Source organism: Aulonocara stuartgranti, assembly GCF_965226115.1.
Source record: "Aulonocara stuartgranti genome assembly, chromosome: 2".
Taxonomy (NCBI): Eukaryota; Metazoa; Chordata; class Actinopteri; order Cichliformes; family Cichlidae; genus Aulonocara; species Aulonocara stuartgranti.
In genome coordinates this window covers 37,509,353-37,532,597 of record NC_138940.1, presented here as the reverse complement: position 1 = coordinate 37,532,597, position 23,245 = coordinate 37,509,353, and the positions used below count along the sequence as shown (strand labels likewise).

Below are 23,245 nucleotides of genomic sequence, written 5' to 3'. Positions count from 1 at the left end.
ACAAGACTAACTGCACAGGGAGACACCTATAATTAACACAGAAAACTAGACACAAGAGGATGGGAAACACTAAGGAAGGACTTGCTCTTACACAATGTATAACAGAAGAAGACTAAATATGCCAAGGGAATGGCTACAAGAAACAATAATGAAATTAACCAAGCGTAGAATTCATAATAAAAAAATCTAGAAAATCCACTAACTCAGAACGCTGGGTCGCAGACCCAGGACCATGACAAATAACCAAAGTTCATGTGTTACTTTGAGGCTTGTATGCTGCTTAATATGAATAAATGTTGTTGATACCAAGCGTAGTATTATGTCTTTGTGCTGATAGCTACAACAGCAATCGGGGTCATTGTAGGAAGAAAAAAACGAGGTAGTAGTGTAATATTCAAGAAAAAATAACAATGAACAATAAAAAAACAAATCTCAAAGAATAAAATCATGAGTGTATTAGAAAAAAGCCAAAAACGTTTTCACAGTCCTGGCCACTTGTATGTTTGGACTTTCTATTGATCAAGTTTCTTCTATCAGTGTTTCGGATTTGTCCAAATCTTGTATTATAGTTGAATGAAGAAACACATTTTAGACCCTGTTTTCTGCTCTTAATACCAGTTCAGTTTTATCAACCCCTGCTGTGGTTACTTGCTTTCATTAAGAAATATTCTGCTTAAGTTATTACGACACATAAACTATTTCGTTGTTATGATGCTCATAGTTCTTTTTCTCTTGCATTTCCAAATTGATGTTGATTATTCATAGTACTGTGTTTTTGGTTGTTGGTTGGTGTTGAGGAAAATACAAAGCACTCTAGTGGTATCAAGTAGTGAAGTAGAGTAGAAAGTACAAGTAGAGTATCAAGTAGAAATACATTTTACTAAAATTTTACCTACTTACTGTATAGTCTTCACGTAGACCTGGATCTCATCTGCAGGTTGACTTGTTAGGAAAGGCATGTGTCCATGAGGCAACATGTGCAGTTTTTCAAACTATTTACTAACCTAGTAAACTAAATAGGAACACAATAGTGTGAGTCCAAGCAAAGAGCTGTTGTGGACTTTTTTCTCATCTTTTTGTGTAAGCTAAACTGTCCTCCGTGTCTGTGCAATGATTTTCATGTTGATGTGGAGAGAAAATTACATTTGCATTAACAGTAGCTCTGTTGTTGTGGTGTGTGTGTGTGTGTGTGTGTGTGTGTGTGTGTGTGTGTGCGTGTGTGTGTGTGTGTGTGTTCTTCCATTTCTAGAACCTGATAAAGAACCTGCCAGAGCAGAAAGAGCTGAATGCGCTAGCAGAACTAAAGGGTGAATATGAGGAGCTTGTGGAGTCAGAGCAGTTTGGCATTGTGGTGAGTATAATTTTCTGGTGCCCGCTGCCTCCCGGATTCCAACAAGAAAACAGTCTACACAATCACATTCCCTGTATGTTATAGTCAAATATTTGCAAGCACACACTGTTTAAAAATTGAATTTTTACTTCATTACACACTCACTTTTTTGGGGAGCTGCTTGGTTTGGACACTGGTAGCTTATGACAAGGATTTTTAGAAAAAAGCAAAACTTCCAAATGACAGAGGCTGTAGTTGAAAGCGTCCTTTTGACTTGAGCAAAGAACAGTTCAATCATTTTTGATTAGAATTCTGCATCAAGAACTTACTGAATGCCATATTTTGACATCAGCTGTCAATGTTGTCTCATGATAAAATCCTACCCTGAGGCTACCAATGCTGTCTGTAATAAAGTCCTTTGAAAGGTACGCAGTTGACATCAGTTGGCTTGGTGATCTTTCCCAATCCTCTAATCAATTTACCATGAACAGCCAAATTTCTGTCTTTTGCAGTGGTAAGATAAATAAAGTTATAGTGAGCCTTTTCGTATCACAACTTCACAAAGTAATCTTCATGTCTAGCACTCAGATCTAGCACTATAATTGTTTGATCGGAGTACGCATACACATATAAAGATACGTAAGACATATGAAGAGCTTTGTCCTATTTTATTGTTCTTTTTTGTAATTCACAAATTGCCACAGACCTTTCAGAGACTTTCGTAACCACGAATCACCTTTGAACAGACTGAAATAAACAAACAAATAAATACAGATAAATATACACAAAATCAGCTTTGGACTTGTCCTCTAATTGAAACAGATGCTACTGAGGATGACCGACAAAGTCAGGTTAAATTGTTTTACTGTAAATCTATTCTAGGAGATGGAAAGTACATCATCAAGCTACTCTGACCTTTCCACTTAGTTACAGCTATAATGACTTTTTAATTAACTGCTCTCGCCATCCACTTACCAAGTGAAAACCCAGCACTTTAGGCAACTGTAAAAGAAAGTGTTCTTTAAAGGTAACTTTACAACAAGACACAGAGGTACATTATACAGGTCTACAAAAGAAATGCTAGAGCTAAATGTTAGACCTCGGGCTCACAGCTATATGTTACATTACACTATTTATCTCTTTACTTGTCTGTGTCTTTTGGAAGATGTAATGAAGCAGAGGGTGGCAAGTTTCCCTCATGATCTCACCAATGTTGTGATCGTACGCTGCCCCGCTGATGAAGTAGCGCCTCATTGTAGAGATATTCAGTTCCCCTGGGAAATAAGCTATGTTCAGGCTTTTCTCTACCAAAGCTGTCACCAATACGCTTGCTTTCAGTGTGTAAGTTGTACTTATTGTAGACAAATCATTTCAAGTAAGAGAGAGAGAAGGAATGTGTGTGCATGTGTTTGTGATGGAGAGTAAGTGACTGAGTGTGTATAGCTGTGCCTGCAAGGAATTAAGGTAGAGGGGATTATGGGTATGTATTGCTATATATCGTATGTGTTTCTTGTTTGTTTTTCACCTGATTAGTATTTCTACTGCATTGGAACATATTGTGTTTCACATTATTTAAGACAAATCTGTTTAATAGATTTCTGTGTGAACGTGGAACTTGTTTATGGTAGATTTGCAGTTTATTGCAGCAGTATTACACTTGAGCTTGAACACGATGGTGATAGCGAGGTGCTATAGCTTTATAGGATTTCTGTACTTCTTTTCTTTTTTTTGCTTGTTCATTTTATGAAAATGTAGTGTACAGTATGAACCCACAATGTTTTGTCAAATATCTCTTAGATTGTGGATAGTGCTACTTCACTGAAATCTGTAATGATTAGATTCAGAAAGCCTTTTTGCTTTGATGCTGATGATCTGCACACACACACACACACACACACACACACACACATATATATATATATATATATATATAGTTGTAGGTTATTTGTCTAACGAGTGCTCTGGCATGCAAGTGCAGTTTGCTTGTCAAGTAAGCCACAAATTGCTTCCAATCAGCAAAGTTTTGCTACTTACTTAATACATATACATTTATTGAGGGTAACTCACCCAGATAATGAGCTCATTGGGTTGTGTGTCGTGACGCATTATTTTTCACATGAAAATTGTGTGCCTGTCAAAAATCTGCTCATTTGTTAATTAGCTGAAATGAAAACAAAAAAGTTTCATTATTGAATAATAATGGAATTAAGAATATTTTCCTAACACACAATATGGGTATGTATATTTGAAGATCTGTGGCAATGAGTATTTATTTGCTTCCACTATGACAAACCCAGGATGATTTTACAAAAGTAGGTGTACAAAGAAAGTGCTTGTTTGATTTTTTTTCTCTTTTTTTTACACATAAATGCCACTTACATTCTTTCTTTATGTTGTCACCTCAGATGAGTTCGGTAAAACTCCTACGGCCACGTCTCAACGGCATTCTGTTCAAGCTGACGTTTGAGGAGCAGGTGAATAACATCCGGCCCGACATCATGAATGTGACATTTGCTTGTGAGGAGGTGAAGAAGAGTGAAGGTTTGAGCAAACTCCTGGAGTTGGTTTTGCTGGTTGGCAATTACATGAATGCCGGCTCAAGAAACGCCCAAACCTTCGGTTTCAACGTCAGCTTCCTTTGCAAGGTAACGTAAACAGCACACATTTAAAAAAACAAAACATGTTGGTTAAATGTCTAAAATGAGAACAGAAATGAAAATGAAAGGTGAAATTTAGTAACTGTAACTGTATCACGTGATTTTCAGCTAAAGGATGGCAGATTTATAAGAACATAAGGGAGTTAACTAATTAATTCAGAATCATTAAATCAGCATTTTTTCACAGTTTCGTCATATTTTAACATTAAAGATGATTCAAAATGTATTGATCTGATTTTACGTTTTAAGTGATCCCAATTTGTACAAAAAGTCAGTACCCCCGATGTTTATGCTGCACTTCTCCTCCAAGTTAGTAGCGGCCAGGTAGTTTTTTGCATACTTGCTGACAGACAAACAAACAGCAACATTTTCCCTCCACCTCAGCTTTCACCTTGGAGGAGGAAAAATGTTTCAATAGACAAAATAACACAAACACTGGGAGGTATGAAGCTGCCAGCAAAGGCTACATCTGTGTTCACTGCCAGGTAAAATCACAGCATCCAAAGGTGTGAAAGAGAAGACTGGCAGCCATGCACACACACTTACAAAAGCACAACAAAGCCATCAGCCCCACAGCCGAAACAGCTAGGGTTAGTCATGATACCATGAGTTGAAGTACATTTGTTATTGTACATGATTGATTGACATAAGTACCGTATTTCCCGGACTACAAAGCGCACCTGAATATTAGCCGCACAAGCTAAAATCAGGGGAAAATACATTAGCCGCACCTGACTAAAAGCTGCAGGTGTTTCAATCTTGACTTATCATATGTAAGAGAATATGCACAAAGCGAATCAGGAAAGAGATGGCTGTTTGGAGACACACCCCTTTTATTAATATTTTGAAAAACAAGTTATGGGTACATATTTGCACATGTAGTACATAACAATAACCTACAGCACACCAGAAAAATAGATTCGGACTACCTTTTAGGCTCAGGTGCAGTGACACGGCTTTAACAAGAAGAAAAGTCAGTCATTCACCACCATCTTTCTCTTCTTCCTGCGCACTAAAACCACCAAAGTCCTCTTCTCCAGTGTCGGATACAAACAGGCTCAGGATGGCTTCGTCATCCACTCTCCGCTTCTTTCCTTCGTTGTCACTTTCAAAACCAAACAAATCCTCGTTGTCAGTGTCAGAGTCGAACACCCTCAGAAGGGCCGTGGCGGTGTCCTCCTCTCCATCATGCAGCATTCAGCCCTTCGAAATCCGTTGGTGATTGTGGATGTTTTCACACTTTTCCACGCTGTCAGAATCCACCGGTGGAGTTGAGCATAACTTGCTTTTCGCAAGTTTATCGCCGCTCATCATCCACGCCTCCCGCTGAACGCGTAGCGCTACTTTGAAGTTTGTTTTTCCCGTTACTTCGTACGGCACTACGTTGCCTGGCGGACGGACACGTGACCAACACACCACTCTTGAACCCCGATCTTTCGCCAGGCAACGTAGTGCCGTACAACAGCGGAACAAACAAAACAAATCGTCTTACGATATGACGAAAATCACGGACAATCCATAGAAAAGCCGCACCTGACTAAAAGCTGCAGGGTTCAAAGCTTGTGCAAAAAGTAGCGGCTTATAGCCCGACAATTACGGTAATCACCCAATATTTTAGGCTAAAATGGAACAATATCGCAATATCTATAATAATATATAAATTTAGTTAAATACAGACACCTATATACAGACTTTCTGCACCTCTGTGAATGCACTCTAATAGCTTCTAATTTGCTTTTCTTTGTCGTTTCTAAAATGTCCTGATCTGTTTTTGTTTGTTATGCAACTAAAGTCACCTTTTTAAGGAGTTTTCATATTCCCAACTCAAACTCTTACATAGTAGAAGAAGGGGAAACTCTTTTCAGCTGCTCCCTTGTCACAATGGGTCACCACAGCGGGTAGTTCTGTGTGTTTGATTTGACAGATTTTTTTTGCCGGATGCCCTTCCTGACACAGCCGCAAAGGGGATTTGTCTCTCTGGCTAGAAGTGAATCAGCAACCTTTTGTTTACCAAAAAAATTGGTAATCTACTAAAATATCGAACCACTAATGATTCTGTACTTACGCAAAAACCAAAAGTACGGAACAAAAGAAACACGCTGACATATATTACACACATAAATGCATAAAAGAAGGAACAAAGACTCCAACCAAACATTCTCTTTGTTTTTCTTGCTTTAATGTAGGTTTATCTGATAATAAACTAATAAAATAGTTACTGGGGGATGTTTAGAGAATGGACAAACCTCCCCTTAATACCGCCTGTGGTTAGCAATCTTGCACTGGTGAAAAACAATCAAATAATATTTCAAATATATGTTTTGGGCATTTTGTTCTGTTTAGTTTCATTTTTTGGTCAAACTACTGTTTGCTAGCTGTGTTTCAGCTTTAACCTCCTGGGACCTGCGTCCACATATGTGGACATCACATTTTGGGTTATTTAGACCAAAATACTGAATTTTGCTCTACAAGGGCCTGATATCCACTTACGAGGACATTACACTGCTACTGTTCTATCAAAATTTTAAACGAATATCCTCATATTTGGCTCTTATTTTTCTTAAAAACAAAAATAAGGTAAAAAAAAAAAAAATCTGGTAATTCTTTGTTTTTACATTCATCGGGTTCCAATATGACCAAATATCAAAGAGAAATTAAAAATGCTGCCGTGGAAGAGTTCAGGTCTTAGGAGGTTAAAAAAAATAGAAAAAATTTAAAAACAAAAATAGAGCTGATGTATTCTGATGATCTCTCACTTCATATGATTTTTTTAATATTAGACAACTATGCATGAGTTTTAAAGCCACCCCATTCTGCATGTATCTGAAGTTAGCAATCCTCCATATTTCTTGTACAGCGAGAGCTTTTCTATGGTGGATGCAGTGTACTGTACTTTTGGTATTCCTGCAAGCTGACTAAATCAGTGTGGAATATCAGTGTAGAGCCTGGTAACCCCTCAGGGGGCTGATTGGCCATTATTGATGGACAAGGAAAAAAAGTCTGCTTTCTCACTTTAGTCAATCAAGTAAATGGCCTCCTAGGTGGCAGGTCCAGGGTACCTAATGGGCTCATCATGGAGGAGGTTGATGATGGGAATAAGCAGCAAGAGGAAAGGCACAGGCTGACCCACCTTCACCTTCCACCTCTTGACTCCCCTGGTTCAATCTCCTATCCTGTGGAGTACTCACTGATATCCTGGTCACATATATTAAGCAAGCTGAAATTCTGCTAAAGGGTTGCAAGAAGTTTAGTAACTGTATTGCTCAAAGAATACCTGTATTACACTAAATACTTTAAAAGCAAAATTCGACAAAGCATGGTCATTCAGACTATAGAAAGAGAATGTTTGCATCTTTAAATGTGTGTCATACGTGTATAAATACTGCATGAGTCAAAGAATATTTGTTCTTTCAAATAAAGAACACCTGGTAATGATCATGTTTGACTTAAGCTAGAGGTAACAGGATGTCTAGCAGGCGCTTGACTTGGTGGAATGGAGTCATCTACCCGACAGTTCTGACCTTGTAAAAAAATACAGTATTTCTACAGGAATTACTGTTTTTTTATAGAATTACTAGTGTCTTTAAACTCCAAAGCACAAGCATTTATATTGGAGTTGAGGAAACCTTACATTTTAGTGTAGTGTGCATTTGCAGAGCTTTTTTTTCTCAGCAGCTGCGTGTACTTTTATGTTCAAATGCCGCTTTTGCTTTTTTTCTCTGTTTCTTATGATCCAGTGTAATATTTGGTTGTATGAGTAATCATGCAATATATTTGTCTTTTGAGCTGCTCCATCTGCAGCAGTTAAATTGAGCAATCAAGGGCCGACAGTCCTCTGTTAATGTGAGGGTTCTATATTCCCACTGCCACTTTTTCTGTTATCAGTTTTTCTGTTGTTTTCATTTATTTATTTCCGATCTACATATTTAAGTGGGAACTTGTTTGCACGAGATATGTCCTGCTACTCTTAGTTCTCATGTGTATGCACTTGTGAAGGATTTCAAATCGTGTTACCTCAAATCAGGTTTTGTTATGAAAGACTGAACGACAGAACTGTTCAGGATTTGCTTTCAACAACACAGTAATGAAGCTTTTTTCAATCTGTTTCAAATGAAAAGGTTTGTCTAAAGTAGTGACATGTATTTACACTGTAGTTACTGTATTGTACGAAATATTTTATTTGGGTAGTTTAAAAAAACGCATCTAAGATAACAGTTAAGATATCCTAGGAGACGCTCCTCAGCTTGGAGCTCTGACAGTAAAAGTCACTTTTAGTACTGACTTTCAAATATCCAGTGCAAGGCATGGACTGAGATTAAAATGGCTCTGAACTTTGACATGTGCCCAGGCACCGCACAGCCCCTGACACAGTTCTCACGATACCTCAAAGCTGCATTGACTCAAAATCCTGATGTAAAATAATGTGAAAGTAACATCAGCATCTTGGGCTTTATACAAAGTCCTTCTGCCCTTATAGAGGCCCTCAGCCGGATGTGTTACTACTACCAACGACTCCTTCTGTCTTGTAGCGTTCTCTCTTTAAAATACAGTATACTTGCAACCATACATGACTCATCTTGGAGGGTTTTCTTTGCTTGTTTTTTAATAGTAAACCATTACCAAGTACTTAACATGGCGCTGTAGTGCTTTGTTTTGTCTTTCTTTTTTTGTTTTTTTTTTCATTTAACTCTACAATTATCATTGAAGTAGTACAATTTATTTGGATTTCTTTTTCATTTCAGTAAAGCAGCTACGTTGGGCTATCTAGGGTTTTGCTTGTTTTGGGATTCAGTCTTATTATGTCAGAGAAAATTCACCTTACAATGCTAATCGTGCTTCCAGATTCATCAGCCCCGTTGTTACAGGTGTGTGAACTCGAGCACGTAGCTGTGCTCTGCCCTTATAAATGTTTGTGAAGAAAGGGGTCCTTCTGAAAGGTTCACTGAATTTGAGTGTGGCACTGTAATAGCATGACCATTTATGAAATTTCTTCCCTCCTATCATTCCATAATGACGTGTGAGTGGTGTTATTGCAAAGTGGAAGCATTTAGGGACCACAAGCACTCAGCCATGAAGTGCACAAGAGGGCTGAGGCGCATAGTGCGTTAAAGTAGTCAGCGCACTGCTCCTCAATAACTGCGGAGTTCAAACGTCCTCTGGCGTTAACATCAGCATGAAAACTGTGCACCAGGAGACTCGTGCCATGGGTTTCCAAGGCTAAGCAGCTCCTGTATGTATAATATGGAGATCTCTCTTTCCTGATAATTCCCTTATTCTTAATAACAAATGTGCGCATCATCCCAATGTGTCCTAGATTTGTTCAAGATAAATATAGGGTGTACGTTGTAGCTGAGGTGGCAGAGAGGGTTGTCTAACAGCTAAAAGGTTGGTGGGTTGATACATTGGTCATCAAAGTATCCATATGCAAGATACCGATATGCTGCCACTCATGCATCTATCATCGTGTGAATGTTGAAAAAAGTACTTAGCCATGGATAAAACGTTGCATGAATATATATGTGTGTGTGTGAATGAATGAGACTTATAGTAGAAAGTGCTTTGAGTGGGCTCAAAACATAAATCCAAGGCATAGTTGCTCTTTTTACAGTTGGAATGGTTGAAGTGCATCAGGAGCTGCACATATTTTTAGATGCATACATCTAAAAATATACAGAACTATCAATTTAACACCTTACAGACAACCACAACAAACTTTATTTATAGAGCACATTTAAAAACCAGTGGTATACCAAAGTGCTCCACATACGAGAGGGTCAGATATAAGTAAAAGAGAAAGATGAAGGCCATGGCCAAAACCAAACATGCTGGCCAGTTAATGGCAGTAAAAACACAGAAACAAAATTGATACCACAAAAGTCTGTAGTAGCGCTGCAAAGAAAGCAACTGTGTGCACAGGAAGGAATATTTAGATGCCAGACAAGAAAGAACAAACCCATTTGAGAAAAATTAAAATGATCTGCACGCTGTTTGTCTTCTGTTAAATAATTTAAACCCTAAAATATTTTTAATGACAACATTTATATCCTCTACACGTTTACTACTGCTAGAAAATTATGGGCTCAGTAAAACACTCAATACTCTTATTTTGAAAAGATGCATATGAGTGTTATTTGTGTATAATAAATATGAAGTTGTGAATATAACGTGGCGGATAATGAGAGATGCTTTGCATGCTCTTCAGATGACAGGCAGTCTCCTGTCTCGGTGACAACCTCTACCCTGTGGGAAAAGCAAAACAAGGAGATGTGTGATAAAACAGTTAAAGTGTCCAAATACTTTAGATCGATAAGTGAACGATAGAATGACAGAACAACCTGTTGCAGAGATATTGAGGCGGTGACTTGTGACTCATATATAATCTGCCGTCAAAAATATAAACGTAGACTGCTGTTTTATTGAGTCACATACTTTTGATCTAGATGCGTGTGGGTGGATAATTGAATAAACAGAATAATAAAGAATAGCTGAAGATGTACTCTTTGTTCCCATTACTGACTCTGTTACATCGAATGAACAAAAATTCAAATTCACAGGCGTAGACGGCTGAGAAACCGCAGTGCCCACCAGCCTACAAAGCAAACAGAACACGCTGATAGACATTTATGTGTTCACCAGTTGTAATGTTACAGAGTCACAAGTGTTACCACCAGAAGGGATTTTCATGTTATCACTGTGTTAGAGACGTGTTATAATCACAAATATAAACAGTGAGGCACACATTCACATTTCAGCATGGTTTACCTCCTGGCTGCGTTTGACCAAACTCCTAAGGAAACCTTCTAAATTATTATTATTATTTTTAGAAATGACATCTATTACCAGCTACAGTCAGCGTTGACCAGATCATGTTACTTTTTAGTGATGATAATGTCTGATATCTGAAATAGAATAAACAGAATGTGTCCCTCAGTCTTGTTGAAACTGATACAATAAAGAAAAACAATACAATGCAATTTTATAGGTCTGTGATTACCCCAGATAAGGATCATTTTTTTGTTGTTATTATTATTATTATTATATTTTAATTGTCTCATATTACATATTACTAATCTTGGAAGTTTCTCTTCTCTGCGCAGTAATAACAGTTTGGCAATATGACAATAAACCAATTAAATTTCCATGAAATTCAGTTGTGATTAGCGAAACGATGATTGATCCTCTTCTAATGACAACAGTGTGTGTGTTTTTGAGCTGATGTGTGACAGCGTCTCTTTGCCTGTTCTTTTCCCTACATGTGTGCACATGAGCACACGTGTTTCCATGCGTACATGTGTGGGCATGTCCAGCTGCAGGCTGTTTACAGGATGGATATTATCAGTATGAGTACACTGAGGTGGGCTGTGCTAATTAGCTTTCCCAGCATGCCATTCAAACAGCATAGCAATCACAGTGGGCAATGAATATGGAACAAGTTCTCTATGCACTGATGTGAAGAATCCAAGCTTCAGCTTATGAACAGACTCACACACACGTGGCAAATGCAGTACATTACTTTTGTTCAAACTTTCCTGCTCCAGCGATTTATTCTCAGGGGAGTGGGGTTATTATTTGTGTATATACTGTACATGCATATGTGTATTATTATCTGTTTCGGTTTAGTCTTCAGTAATTGGTTGCACATTTTCGGGGGGTCTCATTTATTTTACCTTCTCCCTATGTATTGTAATCAGTTTGAGTTGGAGTTCTCCAAAATTTGGGCGTTTGGCTTGTTAGGAACTAATTTTGTTGAATGTACAGCAACAGCCCCCAGAGAAATCCCTCTTGTGTTTCTGAGTAAACAATTATGTTTAACATTGTCAGTGTGGCTATGGACAATAAAATATAATGTAGAGATACAACACATTGATCCCACGAAATATATTGTTTTAGCAAATAATATTATATCTAATTTAGCCACACTTCCACTCTCTTTCTCTAAAGCACATCTTACTAGTTGCATTATTATTACCATGCAGTTGGTCCAAAATGACAGCCAATGCTTCGTGTATATTAACAGGAACACATAAAAACTGCTTTTAAGTAAAAGGGCCATTCCTATCATAGTCTTCAGTGATATAAATCTTTGTTTTTGCCAAAATGTTGTGATGAAAAACACTTTCCTCTTTTCAAAGCTTGCCTACATCGACTCAATTTTAATTAAAATTCACATGATTATTTAAGGAAGCAGGCATATCAAGCCGCAGATGTTCCAGAGCTGAATGAGGGAAAAGACCATGCTTAAAAACTTATAACAGTCACTGATTTTAAGTGAAAAGAGCGCCTGGTATTGAGGATTTAAAAAAACCTTTGGTTTGACAACATGTACCTTCACTGAGAAAATGAAGGGACATTGTTTTCCTCAAGTAAATGACTCTAAACATCTGTGAATCTTTTTTTCCATCTTTTTCAGCTCCGAGACACTAAATCTGTCAGTCAGAATACAACACTTCTTCATTTCCTGGCTGAGAAGTGTGAAGAGAGCTACTCTGAAATTTTGAGGTTTCCAGATGAACTGGAGCATGTGGAGAACGCTAGCAAAGGTACGTCTGTCTGCCTGTGTAGTATGTCTCAAGACTTTCCCAGTCACAGACCAGTTTGCTAATACCACTATAGACATCTTTACTGTGCTATTACCACAGCACATCTTAAACTGGAGTGGAATTTGCAACCATCTAGATATCAACGTATTTTATAGTTTAACCAGTTTAAAATATCCCCGATGGTGTATGTTCTTATAGTCTCTTACTTTTGTGAGCATTATGGTAGCTCATACTGAGTTAAAATGATGTAATTAAAGTACTATAATTAAAGTACTGTATGGACACTTATACATTTCATCCTTGGACGTCAGCCGGTACTCTGTCTCTGTGACAGGAATAGAGTTGTTTGTCTGACCACACTGTCATTCAGCCTGTCAATAAACTAATTCCACTTTAATTCTATTCTCAAGCAATTGGTGGAATCCCTGCAGGCTTATTTACTTTGTTAGTCTCGTAATTGGTTATTTAATCTAATTCAACTAATTATGTACTTGACTGGGACTGCCAGCCATTGTGTAAGTGGGCTGAATAGTCTTCAACCGCTGCATATATTAAGATGTCCATGTGCACACATTTTGAATTGTATCAATTTTGTCATTTCATGGAAATGAATTATTCAAGGAGAAACCAATTAGTTGTGTGAGACCAGTAAATAAATGCCTCTTGGGAAAAAAACAAACTTCAGGATCTATTTAAGAAGTAGGGATGCAAAAAGCGGTTTACTCGGCATCTCACTTACACCACATACTGTCCATTCATCAATCATCCCGTATAGTACATTACACTGGATTTTCAAGCAGGCGGTCTCCCGTTCACATTTTTACACAAAATATGCTAATGTACCTACAGGTCATTGTAGTCAAAATGGTATCTTTATTTTTTTTATTCGTACATGTGCATTATTTGATATATGTTATAGAATTTATAACAAGCTCAGAAACCACAGAAATTGAAACATCTCTTCTTTTAATCGGTTAAAAAGCTCTAAAGCTGACAGTACCTGCACTTTTGGCTTGGATGACATTAACAGTTTTTACACCCACTAGTTTGATTTTAATGTATTGTTGTTGCCTACTTTCAGAGGAAGTTCACAAATGTTTATGGTAACAAGAGCACAGTTAATAATGTTCCTCAGGGACATATTAGGTCCCTGAAGGTTAATTGCTTGACGCTATTTCCTGATCTTTTACAAGGTTTTGGTCTCATTTTAGGCAAACTGACTATAGAAAATGTATTAAAATGGTTTATTCATCTTAATTTCATCTGAATGCACATTGTACAATCTAACAGTTTAATATAAAATCAGAACTACTTTCACATTTATTGAAAGCTCTTTTTCATGTTACATTACTTGAACCGCATACTGTTTAATGATTTATTGATATAAACATCCATGGAAAAAAAATAATGTTATTGTTTCTTTGGAAACCTTTTGGCTTTGTTAGAATTGTCATATTAAGTCTATACAATATAATTAGCATTTACCCTAAAACAACAGACCAACAAAATAAAGTAATTTCATATAGAGTAATATGGAGCTGCACAGATGACCTTCATCCTCTCCTAAATATATATATATATTATTTCTTACAGTAAATCTCAGGTGTACAAGCATATGATTTCTGATTGTAAATTGTTAGAGGCTTTTAGAGAGCGGCTGATTTAAAGTGACGTAGGGAGTGATGTGTGACATGAACGTATAATGAATACACTGGTTTAAAAGTACAGTTAATAAGCCTCATTCGTAAGGGCAGTCAATCCTGTCTAATGTCAGTAGGAAATCGTAGTTTGTTTTTGTTTCCTTGATTAGCTACTTTAGTGTTCTCTAGTCTAAAGGGTTTTTTAAAAAATTACAGTACCGCAACACCACTGAGTTATCGTGTCAGACTGTGCAGCTTATTCGATTATTTCGCTGCCAGTCGTAGTCCAGTCTGTTTGTTTTTAAAAGTTTGGGTTACCCAAAAAGGCAGTTCAACTTTTTTATACCTTATAGGCTGTCTTGTTAGGAGGAATGTGTGTACCATAATGGAGATTAGAGGGTAACAATAACTAAGTCCAGCACATGTGAATGTTCTCAATGGAGACCCTTCATTCCTCATAGGATTCAGCTATTTTCAAAGCTTACCTCTGTAAAGGTCAATTTTAATTAAAATCCACGATTATTTAAGGAGGCAGCAAGTTGCAAATGTTCCAGATCTTAATGAGGGAAAGGCTCCTCCTTTTTCCACCTTAAGCAGTTCACTGTGGACATATAGTTTTAAAGAAATGTTACTATGAAACATGTGAACTTTTAGTAAAATAAGTACCACACTTTACATTTTACTTTATTCTGCTATCCAAATGACAATCAGGCACTTCAACATTAACAATAACAAAAAAAAAACTATGACACTGGCTAAATTATTTGCTTCTGTAATTTCAAAATTAACTGTTCTCTGCTCAGCAAAAGGATACTTCACAACAAAATGGTAGCAAAATTATCAGTATTAACTATATTTTTCATTAGGAATGTGGAGCAGCACTTCTACTTAGACAATGTGTCACACGTTTTAACGAGGACCCAAATGCAGATGCTAGGAGAATAAACTTAATGAAAGCAAGCCGTTTAGTAAGGCTGCACAAAATCAAACGAAATAAAAAAGGCAACATGAGACTCAGACTTTCACTAACAACAAACTGGGCAAAACTAAACACAAAGAACATGGAACATGGACGAGAACGATGGAGGTAGAACTGACAATCTGGCCAAAGGCAAGGGGAGACTGGGACAATATACACACAATAGGGTAATCAGGGAAGTGGAGGCAGCTGGGACAACAGGAGGAATAAATCAGTAACAAGAGGGAAGCGAAACTGAACACAATGCACATGAGACGAGAGTCTGTCAAAATAAAACAGGAAGTGACAAGCGCACTCAGACTGACTAGACACAGAGAGAGACGAGACGGGCTGGGGACGTCACAGGAGATAATTAAGCAGTTACAGCAGGCAAGTGCTAATGAACGGTGCAATTTGTAAATGGGTTATACTCAAATATGAGATTGTCATGGTGGAAAGAGACACCTTTAGACCATGGCAAGAGTGAGCATAACACAAGCCACATGGTGGTCATCAGCAAACTCTTTCTGGCAGATGTCTTGTAGCAAACAAGTGTTTCCAAATGGGCTATCTAAGCTGCTCTGCAGAGGCACAAAAAACAGGCTAGGGTAAGGACTGGAAACGCAGTGGTTTGCCACTGAAACTTGAGTGCAGCAGACAAAAGTCAAGCTGACTTCCCTTCAAAAATGGAAGAGACCCAGCAGCTCCATCAGCTCAGAATTGGCAGAAATCAGTGAGACCCTGGTATACTTGCCTACAGTTCAGAGAAGTCTGCTCAAAAGGACCCTTTAGGGAGGATTTGTGGCCAGAAGAGCAATTCCTCAGTTACTGTTGCACCTATTTTTGAAAACGCAAGAACTACGATACAGAAAAAATGCCCTCCCTAAAAATGTTCTGGAATGATGAGCCAAAATGCAAAATATTTGGCAGTTTGTCTGCTGAAGGACTTGAGGGCTCCAAAATAAAGCATGTCTGCAGGCAACTGTGAGATTCTTTGCACGATAGAACTTTTACTGGTCTTGTAAATCCTAAGCTCACAGGCAAATTCTTATCCATCACACAGTACCATCAAGGACACATCCGGCCAGGCACAAATTCATTCTGCAGCATGACAACAGCCTAAAACATGCAATCAGAGTTATACTGAAATGTTTTTGTGCACTGATAATATGATTCCCAGAGAGCCCTTACATAGTCTCAGATGTAAACATGCACGAAACACTTTGTATATACCTTCTGCACTTTGTGTGAAATTAACTGTTCAGTTCATTACTTTCATATATGCGGACCCTGTTAGTGGGAATAACACAGGGGAATACTGTTACATATTTTTCATTTAAATAAGTCTCACCACACTTCTACTTTTCACTTCTACTGCACAATCCATTATATTCTTGCTGTGAGAGGAAGCGCTTAAAACAAACAAAATATAAGCACAATCGTAATGGCGTGCACAACATTTAATAGTGCAATACTACATTTTCTCCTCCGTGGTCACCATAATTATTTTTGATAATTCTTTCAGAATCAAACATTTTAAATGTATTTTGACTAAAAAGATTTCAGTACGGGACAAAGCACCAGCCTTTGGCAGAATATTGATAAAGCCACTGTGATTCATTTGAAAACAGCCAAGAAAGTTCTACTTTTTGAGAAATTACATGTCCAGAGGACTTCATATTGTTGATTCATAATCTGTTATAACATGACTATAATTAACTTGTTTGTTTAGATTTGCACAGACTGACACAAACAATGTACAGTACACAAGAGTGAGACTAATTCAAATAGATTTGTATGATTTTATTTTCAGACTATTCTTTCAATATTATTCTAGTCAAATAGGATGGCAAACTAATGATGCTGCCATTTTTGCACAACGTTTGGTAGTATTTCCTGCAGGCATTAATAATTCAGCACGCCATCATACGGACTGATTAATTGAATGCTCAAACTAAGTAATTAATGGGAACTGTTGCAGTATTGCAGTAGACTGTGGAACAGGATAGGCAAACCATTAATGTGCATTACAAAAAACATCAAATAAAGTGACTTGGCTGCTGATTTTGGTAAACCTTTACTTTAACTGTACTACATTTACTTTCATTTAACAGTTATATTTGTGTGCATTTGGTTAATAGTTTGTTTTAGGTTGCCCCTTTGATAATAATCCTACTGTAGTTAGCTGTATGAGCTGTGGAAAGTGTATGTTGTGGCTGCAAGGTTTTTTACTCAAACAATGTAAATGCTCAAAATTTCAGCAGCTTTATTAATAATTCAGCTGCCCAGCACACACAGTGGAGTCCTGGCTTGTTCTTCGACATAAAGCAGCATTCTAGGCAAATCTTTTTCTAGGATGATGCACTGTGGGCAATACTGAGGCTAGATAGTCGTTCTGTGTATAAACTTTCATTTATAAATATATTATTGAGTGTTGGAACTCTAATCATTTGAAATGTAGCGATAGAGTCTATTATTTTCATACCCCTGACCCCATCTTAACAGGAGTGGCAATGGCTGGAGAGAAGTGTCATTGGCCAATTTGCCTTGTTAAATTCCCCCAGAGATGAATATGTGGGGCCTGACAATGGGAACTAAGTCTGTGTGGTGATTCCACTCAATCAGTGGTGCACTGACAATCTGTCTTGACAATCCGGGAAAAGAGGAAATATGACACAAATGTTCTCATAAATCTATTTAGTATAAGGCATAGCCAAGGGCAAAGTACTTTGGAGCCTGTGAGAGGGAAAATGGAGAATGAGGGGAGAAAAAAAAAAGATGAACTCTGAGGATATTAATACCGCTGTGAATATATCTATTATCCACATTCATTTCAAGGCACTGCAGCATAATAAAGCAGTGCCCATTTCCCATTTAAACTCAGAGCAGTACTTGGCTCTGTATTACGTAGACAAAATGCCTTTCTCGATATGGTGGGACACAGAAAGGATCATTTGTCTTTTAGTTTTTGTGCAGTTGCATAGAATCATTGGGTTGAGAAGATATTCCCCTCTTGCCAGTCCAGGGATGGGAGGGTATCTTACTGAAGTCAGCTGCAGAAACTTGGGGAATGTGAAGAATAGACATTATTCAAATCAAATAAGTACTGCTGCAATAGACAAAAAGCTTATTTATTTCTCTTTTTGGCCAAGAGACTTTCTTTTCGTTATTAGAAACCCAAGTTGACTCATGCAGACAGACAGACAGACAGATCACAGACAGACCTATTTACCTGGTTTTAGAGCTTCATTTGTTATCAGGTCTGTTTCCCTTGTGGGTACCTTATTCAGCACCAAAGAGGCATTCCCCAGTTTTGTCATCAGTTCTACTTTTTTTCTGTTTTGTGTGGTGCATTTGCATTGGATAAGGAAAGACTGTGTTATACTCACACTCAGATAGGATTTCAGGGCAATATTAATTTGATTAGCACAATATAATTATATTCTAATAATATTCATCAAATGGAACTAAAATGAAATGGGTCATTTGGCAAATTTTCACTTGTATTTTAGGCACTTTTTGTTCTTTATTTAGACTATAAAGGTGCAGATTTGTGCTTATTATTGCTCTCATACAACACCTCAGTGTTATATAAGATCGTTATCAGTATTTTTATGGACATGGCAGATTCACATGCTAATAAGTACATAACCTCTGAAAATGTTAGAAACTACTAAAGGTCTCCAGGTAATACTAGGTTGGATGAGTCTTGAGCCACCCCAAGCAGTGAAAAACAACAACAGTAATCTATTTCACAGACAGTTAAATCTTCCTTTGTAGATTTGTAGGCACACTTTTCATTCTTGCTTAAAAGTAATTGAATGACAATCTGACTTAGGTGCATATTAATATTCTCAATGGGATTTCCATTTGCCTTTTAATCATGGGAGTTAATAGGGTGTAGTATGGGGCTCGCTGTTGTAATTTATAAAGTGGCAAATCTGAAGAAACTTTTTAATATCTATTTTAACATGTAATTAATGTGATTTATACAGTTGTTTTACAAAGAATATCATTTTAATTTACAAGCTTTGGTAAACTGTCCACAAGAGCTGAATTCCTTTGGGATGCCTCCGGCTGTAGAGAAGCTGGTCATGACTTTGGAAACTTTGAAGGTAGAAGCACCTGATCTCTAAGGAACATAACCTCGGTCCTTGATGGAGATTCACCTACCAGTGGTACATTGACCTAGAGTGCACACCTGAGACAACAGTAGACTGGCTTTGTCTTTGTACTTATAAATCCTAATCAAAGGGTGGTTTTAAACCCCTTTGAACATCTATAGAAACACTGAAGATTTCAGCTCACTGATGCTGTCTACAAGGAAAAAAGGAGAGGAAGTGGCCTACTCCTGACACGCAGAGCTGGTAGAAAAATTGTGCACACCAAGATGACTTACTCGAGTCACATTTTTCGTTTGCTTCTTAGTAAATCTCCCATCAGACTTAAATGCTGAAAACCTATTTAGAACCAAAACACACATTAGCTAATCGACAACCTTTTTTCATTTTGAAATATGACTTGAAGAAATGTTGTTTAAGAACTATTTAAAAAGAGGTGATTTTATTATTGAATAAATTAGAGATGGCACGATACCACTTTTTTATGACCGATACCGATATCATAAATTTGGATATCTGCCGATACCGATATGAATCCGATATAGTGTTGTTGTTTTTTTGTTTGTTTTTTTTTGTTTTTTTTTTTTAACTTTTAATTGCAAAGCAGGGAAACAGCAGTCACCAGCATATACACACACAGGACAAAGATGCATCTACATGTATAGCAGGACGTGGGAGGCAGAAAGAGAAAGCCAACAGCAATATTCATAAACAATGAAAAAGGTTAACAATCGTCCCTTTGTTGCCAGGCTAAATCCCGTAAGCCCGATTTCAACCTCTGAGCAGAAGGAGTGTTCAAGTGGGCCAAAAAAGGGTCCCATATGCGATAGAAAAGGAAAGGTTTGTCCTTAAGTGCTGTAGAGAAGGCTTCCATTGGCATGATACATATCACAGACTGTAGCCACTGGTTGACAGATGGGGCCTTATCAGAAATCCACAGTACCATAATGCACTTTCGAGCGTAGTGTAGCAGTATGTGAAGGAGATCTTTGCTGCGAAAGCCGGCAGGTAGCTCATCGTTCAGTCCTAACAGGCAAGTCCTTGGACCCAGATGCAGTCGGCAATTAAATATAGTACATAGCTTGTCTATGAGTGATCTCCAAAACTGTAGAATAACAGGGCAGCTCCACAGACAATGAAAAAAGGAACCAACAGCAGACTGACATTTGTTACAGAGATTAGGCAAAGCTGGAAACATCATGTGTCTCTTCTCGGGTGTAATATAAAGCCTATTTATAAGTTTAAACTGCCTTTCCCAAATAGAATTAGATGCCAAGGCTTTAAAAGGACGACAACACAACTCATCCCAAGCTTCAGCATCTATAGCGCCTACGTCTGATTCCCATTGGCCCTTGATTTTGTTAGAGTTATCCATTCTAAGATCAGACAGAATGTTATAAATCTTTTTAGTGATACATTTTAGTTGGGTAGTTTTTACCATGAGTGATTCTATAGGAGAAAGACCGAACCCTCCATTCAAATCCTTCAATTTAGAAGTAATATAGTGCTTTACCTGAAAGTACTTCAAAAAATCCTTATTGGTCAGACCAAACTTGCTTTTCAGTTGATTAAAAGTAAGAAGAGAGTTCTCATGAACAAGATCACCCACTGTATTAATCCCTTTTTGAGACCAGTCCTCAAAACCAGCCCGAAGACCAGGTAAGAAGTCAGGGTTTTCATGAATAGGAGTAAGAAGGGAGAAACAATTATAATATCCTTCCAGGCGCCTGACTTTGCGCCAAATAACGAGCATATTCTTTAGCACCATATTATCTTGTGTTAGAACTGTGGCTTTACCTGAGGAAATATATAGCAGGTTCCGCAACGGAATGCCCTTTAAAGAAGCGGACTCAGCGCTGAGGTAAATGGAATCCGGATCGTCCATAAACCATTCTGTAAGAAATTTAAACTGTGCAGCCAAGAGGTATTGTGGGAAGGAGGGAGCGGCAAGACCGCCTTTCTGAACAGGCAAACACAGAAAACTGTATCTCAGCCTAGGTCTTTTCTTACGCCATATAAAAGAAATAGTTGAACCATTTAATTTTGACAAAACCTTTTTGGACAGAGCAAGCGGTAACATCTGGAATAAATACAAGAGGCGAGGGAGGATATTCATCTTGACCAGATGAATACGACCTAAGAGAGACAGAGGGAGGCTGCACCACCTACCCAAATCGCGATTGATGGTCTGAATTAAAGGGGTGTAGTTCAGACTATACATTTCTTTTAGATTCGGTGAAATCTTTACCCCTAAATAAGTGAAACCGGAGGGAGACCAACGAAAAGGCTGAGAAATGTTTGGATCAACCTCATTTAGAACAGAGAGGGGCATAGCCTCACTTTTAGAAAAATTGATCTTGTAGCCTGAGAAGGAGCTGTATTGGGAAATTAACGCAACTAATCTAGGAATTGAGTGAGCAGGAGAATTTAGAAAAATTAAGACGTCATCTGCATAAAGTGAAATCTTATGTTGAGAATTGTTCAAACAGAGTCCTTCAATAGCAGCATCCTTCCTAATGGCTGTGGCAAGGGGTTCCATAGCCAGGGCGAATAACAAAGGGCTCAGCGGACAGCCCTGCCGACTGCCACGTTCAATACTGAAATTGTCCGACCTATAACCATTGGTAATCACTGCCGAAAGAGGGGAAGTATAAAGGATCTGGATCCATTTAACGAAGTTGTCACCTAAACCAAATTCTTGAAGTGTGAAAAGAAGAAACGGCCATTCCAGACGGTCAAAGGCCTTTTCAGCATCAAGTGAGATGACTAGAGCCTCAGGGTTAAACAAAGATGAGTGCTGAATAATGTTAAGTAGGCGCCTCACGCTATGTGTGGAATACCGCCCCCGTATAAAACCAGTTTGATCATTCTCAACGATCGAAGGTAGTATTGGCTCAAGACGTACAGCCAGGACTTTAGCAAGTATCTTCAAATCAAGATTTAAAACAGATATAGGCCTATAGGAGGCGCATTCTTCTGGAGGTTTCCCCTTCTTCAGAATTAGCGAAATATTAGCCTCCATTAAGGAGGGGGGGAGAGTGCCTGCCTCAAAAGAGGACAGAAGCATCTTATACAGTGGGGAAGTCAGAATATTACTAAATTTCTTAAAGAATTCCCCCGTGAACCCGTCTGGACTCGGGGCTTTGTTATTTGGAAGCATCTGAATAACTTTCAAAATTTCACTTTGCGTTATAGGTTTACATAAATCATCCCTTTGGATTTCAGTAACTTTAGGTAAATTTAGTCCTAAGAAGAAGTGATGCATACCTTGTTCCAATGTTGGTTTAAACTGGGAGGTATATAACTGCTTATAAAAAGTTTTAAAAGTATCATTAATAATTAAATTGTCATATTTAGGTAAACCAGATGAGTCTCTAACACATGGGATATTACAACCAGCACCCTTATTATGAAGAAGATTGGCCAGATAGCGGTTAGGTTTATTAGCAAACTCATACAACCTCTGCCTCATGAAGAAAAGAGATTTCTCAGCCTTTCTTGTTAATAGTGCCTCCAAAGCTGTTTTAACCACCTGAATTTCATTCCTTAATTGCTCTGAAGGTGATTCATTATGTTTAGCTTGCAGTTCGTGCAATTCCAGTTCTAATTTCCGTTGTTCCATCTGATTTTTCCGCTTCAGGCCTGCTGAATATGATATAATCAGTCCACGGGTGTAAGCCTTCAGGGTGTCCCAAAGCAGGCCTGGAGAAACTTCAGGGGTTGCATTGACCTTTAAAAAATGTTCAAGCTGATCATTTAAAAATGTTTCGAACCTTGGGTCGTGAATCAAAAAATTGTCAAATCTCCAGGTATGAGACCGAGGGACAGGATTTAGATCGCTTAGCTGAACAAAAACCGGCGCATGATCTGATATAATAATATCGCCTATTGTACATCTCAAAATGTTTCCCAGTGATCGTTTGGGGGTGAAAACGAGATCGATCCTACTACTTGTTCTATGAACACCGGAAAAAAAAGTAAATTCTTTATCGTTAGGAT

The 23,245-nt window shown here is 37.9% G+C and overlaps 1 protein-coding gene across 6 annotated transcripts in view; it reads left to right on the top strand.

The window, feature by feature from the left end:
• Positions 1 to 23,245, top strand: part of diaph2 (diaphanous-related formin 2) — a 375,689-nt gene that overhangs the window by 226,502 nt on the left and 125,942 nt on the right. For all 6 annotated transcript variants that reach the window (XM_082548121.1, XM_082548120.1, XM_082548122.1 and 3 more), the window contains 3 exons: positions 1,250 to 1,351; positions 3,736 to 3,975; positions 12,398 to 12,527. In XM_082548121.1, the coding sequence (XP_082404247.1) occupies positions 1,250 to 1,351; positions 3,736 to 3,975; positions 12,398 to 12,527 (472 nt within the window). The remainder of the gene's footprint in view (positions 1 to 1,249; positions 1,352 to 3,735; positions 3,976 to 12,397; positions 12,528 to 23,245) is intronic.